Source organism: Bison bison, unplaced genomic scaffold, assembly GCF_000754665.1.
Source record: "Bison bison bison isolate TAMUID 2011002044 unplaced genomic scaffold, Bison_UMD1.0 scf7180017864020, whole genome shotgun sequence".
NCBI classification, from domain to species: Eukaryota; Metazoa; Chordata; class Mammalia; order Artiodactyla; family Bovidae; genus Bison; species Bison bison.
In genome coordinates this window covers 1,485,590-1,489,353 of record NW_011494592.1, presented here as the reverse complement: position 1 = coordinate 1,489,353, position 3,764 = coordinate 1,485,590, and the positions used below count along the sequence as shown (strand labels likewise).

The 3,764-nt window shown below is 49.0% G+C and overlaps 1 protein-coding gene across 1 annotated transcript in view; it reads left to right on the top strand.

Moving 5' to 3' along the window:
* TTL (tubulin tyrosine ligase) overlaps window positions 1–3,758 on the top strand; it is a 33,565-nt gene extending 29,807 nt beyond the window's left edge. The window contains exon 7 of the mRNA XM_010834121.1: window positions 3,176–3,758. Coding sequence (XP_010832423.1) covers window positions 3,176–3,290 — 115 coding nt within the window. The 3' untranslated portion in view covers window positions 3,291–3,758. The remainder of the gene's footprint in view (window positions 1–3,175) is intronic.
* The last annotated feature ends 6 nt before the right edge of the window (window positions 3,759–3,764 follow it).

Genomic DNA, 3,764 nt, shown 5'->3' with positions numbered 1-3,764 from the left:
GCGGGATGGGGGGCGCAGAATCTTAGTTCCCTGACCATGGATCAAACCTGTGCCCTCTGCATTGGAAGGCAAAGTCTTAACCACTGGATCACCAGGGAAGTCCTTGAAGGAAATAAACTTTCAAATGCCTTTATCCTTGCTTCCTAAAGGACAAATGGGGAAGACAGTTGATAGAGATGATGATACGATGGCGTAGTCAAAGGAAAGTCTTTATTCAGGAAGCTCGGTTTCCATTGTTGTGCAGGTGTTAAAACAGGACTTACTTGTCTTGCTGTATGAACACAGCAGGATGTTCAAAAACCCACACTTGCTTGTATATTGGACACCTCCTATGCCAGAAATACCGAAGTCGTTAGTTGACTTGACGAGGTTGAAGCTGTGTCCTCTCCCCCAACCCCCAGCATCCCCTTCAGAAAATCTTTCCCAAGGTGGCTAATGACACGCTTCATGGAACACCAAACACTGTCTGTTTCAATGGTTTTGGCTCTTGGTGACTTGCCAAGACCCAAGACTACTAAGACCCAAGCTACCATCCCTCCCGTGCAGGCCTCCTGATCATTGTCCCTTCAGAAGGGGAAGGTTGAGTGGTGTAGCCTTGACCATGGGGCTTGATCCATGTAGACAGAAGAAGCAGGGGCTGGGGGATGGGGGGAGGGGAGATGGGAAAGAGCAGACATCTCACAGGAGAAACGAAGGTCAGCCGGCAGTTAGGGCTTACCAAGACAGACAACAGAAGCATGGCTTTGCACGAGCTCTTTTCCCAGAGGGCCTTACAAAAGGTTAGGACATAGCAATTCCAGCCTCAAGGGCAGTAGAAGGGGATGAGGGGTGGGAGAAAGTTTCTTTGATGAGGATAATAGCAGAGATTTGCCACTGGATCAGGAGGGACCGGAATTTGGTTGTGAAGATTTCCCACCTGGTGGAGATTGGGAGATAGCATCTTCAGGAAGTCAGGACAGTGAAGACCTCTGTTCCTCCAGGTTGGGCTGGCCTAGACTCGTGTCACCTGTATCCCAGCAGTCCTGAGCAAGTTAGGCACATAGCAAATAGGCACATCTGGCCCAGAGCATCGTCTCAGATGTGGGTTTTCTCTTTGAACCATATGTCTCTGGTTTTTCCCTGTGTTGACATGAGTTTGTGCTAAGTTGCTTCAGTCATGTCCAACTCTTTGCAACCCCATGGACTGTAGCCCAACAGGCTCCTCTGTCCATGGGGTTCTCCAGGCAAAAATACTGGAGTGGGTTGCCATGTCCTCCTCCAGGAGATCTTCCTGACCCAGGGATCAAACCTGAATCTCTTATATCTCCTACATTGGCAGGTAGGTTCTTTACCACTAGCGCCACCTGGGAAGCCCTCCCTGTGTTGGAGCCAGTCCCAAAAGAGCTCGCCTCATACACTCTATGTGAAGCAGACAAAAATCCTGTAGGGAACAAGAGGGTGCGGAATTTGAGGGCCTCCTTATAGCTCTGGATGGGAGGTTTTCCTCCTTGGCTTTGGTGGTTCCTTGGCCTCTGGCTGAAGTCCAGGTGCCAGCACGTGATGTCAGGCCCCACCTTGTCCCCTGCCTCACACTGCGATGGTCCCCTTTCCCAGGTTTCCTGAGTTCTGTCTCCTTGGTGGGTGCCCCTCCCTATATTTGCATGGCCCTTCCTCTCTCTCACCCTCCTCTCTCTTTCTCCCTCCCCTCCTTTGTCTCTGTATCTCACCCTCGTTCTTTTTTATTATCTTTAATTTTTATTGGAGTATAGTTGCTCTACAACAAAGTGAATCAGCTGTACAACAAAGTGAATTAGCTATGGAAATGTTTGTCACTTGGTCCTGTCCGACTCTTTGTGACCCCATGGACTGTAGTCCGTCAGGCTCCTTTGTCCATGGGATTCTTCAGGCAAGAATACGGGAGAGGGTAGCCATTCCCTTCTTCAGGGGAATCTTTCCAACCCAGGGATCAAACCTGAGTCTCCTGCAATGCAGGCAGATTCTTTACCATCTGAGCCACCAGGGAAGTCCACGAATCAACTATACTTATACATATATGCCATCTTTTTTAGAGTTCCTTCCCATTTAGCTCACCACAGAGCATTGAGTAGAGTTCCTTGTGCTATGCAGTAAGTTCTCATTAGTTATCTATTTTATATTAATGCATAGTATATATGTATCAATCCCAGTCTCTCAGTTCATCCCACTATCCCTTCCCGCTTTGATGTCCATACATTTGTTTCTACATCTGTCTCTCTATTTCTGCTTTCCAAATGGGAGGACTAGACAAAGAAGGTGTGGTGTGTGTATATAGTGGAATATTACTCAGCCCTAAAAAGGAACAGAATTTTATCATTTGTAGAGACATGGATGGAACTAGAGAATGTCATACAGAGTGAAGTCAGTCAGAAACAGACAGAAATATTGTATATTAACACATATTTGTGGCCTCTAGAAAAATGGTACTGATGATCTTATCACTCTCGTTCTCTGTGTCTGACTCCCCTCTCCTTCCTCCTCTTTTCTGCCCTGTCATCCATTCTCTGTCCGATGTCACTCATTCTCCAGGTCTCAGCTGAGCTATTACTCTGAGGAGTCTTCCTTAAAGGCCCCTCAACCACACCACGTGGGTGCTTTCCTTGGGAAGAGCCTGTGTCTGCATGTGTACCCCTCCACAGACAGGCAAGATGGCCCTGTTCTCTTTGGAATTGCCTGTCTTCCCTGCAGTTAGTTAGAGTAGATGTTGCCTTGTCTCTTCACCTGCAAGACCTTCCAGAAATATCCATTGAGTGGATGCTTTATCTTCATGCAGTAGTACTTCCTGCAGTATTTGTATGGACAGCTGACACGTGTCTTATAAATACCAGGTGGAATTTTGGGGCAGATTCTGGTAAAAGAGCTTCCCAGGTGGTGCAGTGGTAAAGAATCCAGCTGCCAATGCAGGAGACACCAGAGACTCGGGTTCAATCCCTGGGTCAGGAAGATCCCCTGGAGAATGAAATAGCAACCCACTCCAGTATTCTTGCCTGGGAAATCCCATGGACAGAGGAGCCTGGCTGGCTATAGTCCATGGAGTTGGAAGAGAATTGGATAGGACCTAGCAACTAAACAATCCTAATTTTTTTAAAAAACCACCTTTGATTTTCTCACCTGCACTTTGATATGCATCCTCAATAATAGATCTCCGAACCCATTTCAGGAAGCTTTATGCAGAGCTGTGCCAGGGCATCGTGGACATAGCCATTGCCAGCGTCTTCCCACCCCCGGACGCGGAACAGCAGCCCCCCCAGCCGGCCACCTTCATCAAGCTGTGACCCAGGGAGGTGCGCAGAGATGCCTCAGAAGAAGCACGCGGGGGGCCCTGCCCCAGGGGAAGGAGATGTGTCTGAATTGCTGTCAAGCCAAAAGGGAAGAAGAGAGGCAACTCGGAGAGATGTGCTGGGAGAAAACAAAGGAGCTTCCCCCAGGGGTGATTGGTTGCCCAGAGGTCCCCGGGTGGAGCTCTCAGCCCTGCTATGGAGATTTGAAAACTGCAACACATTTCTCAGACGGGAGAGCCAGATATTCTTTTAAGAGGCAAAAACAGGGATGTACTTACTTTACGCTCTCATTCTTTGAAAAGATCTGAATTATATCCTAAGGCAGCGCTCTGAGCAGCAGCGCCTCTCCCGCCCAGGGGTGGCAGCCGTCGGACCTGGTTGGTGACTGTCCACTGCTGCGTTAGTGCCTTAGCTCTGTGCCCAGGTGCAGCCTCCGGTCTGGGGTGGGGACGGGATGTGAGACCACTC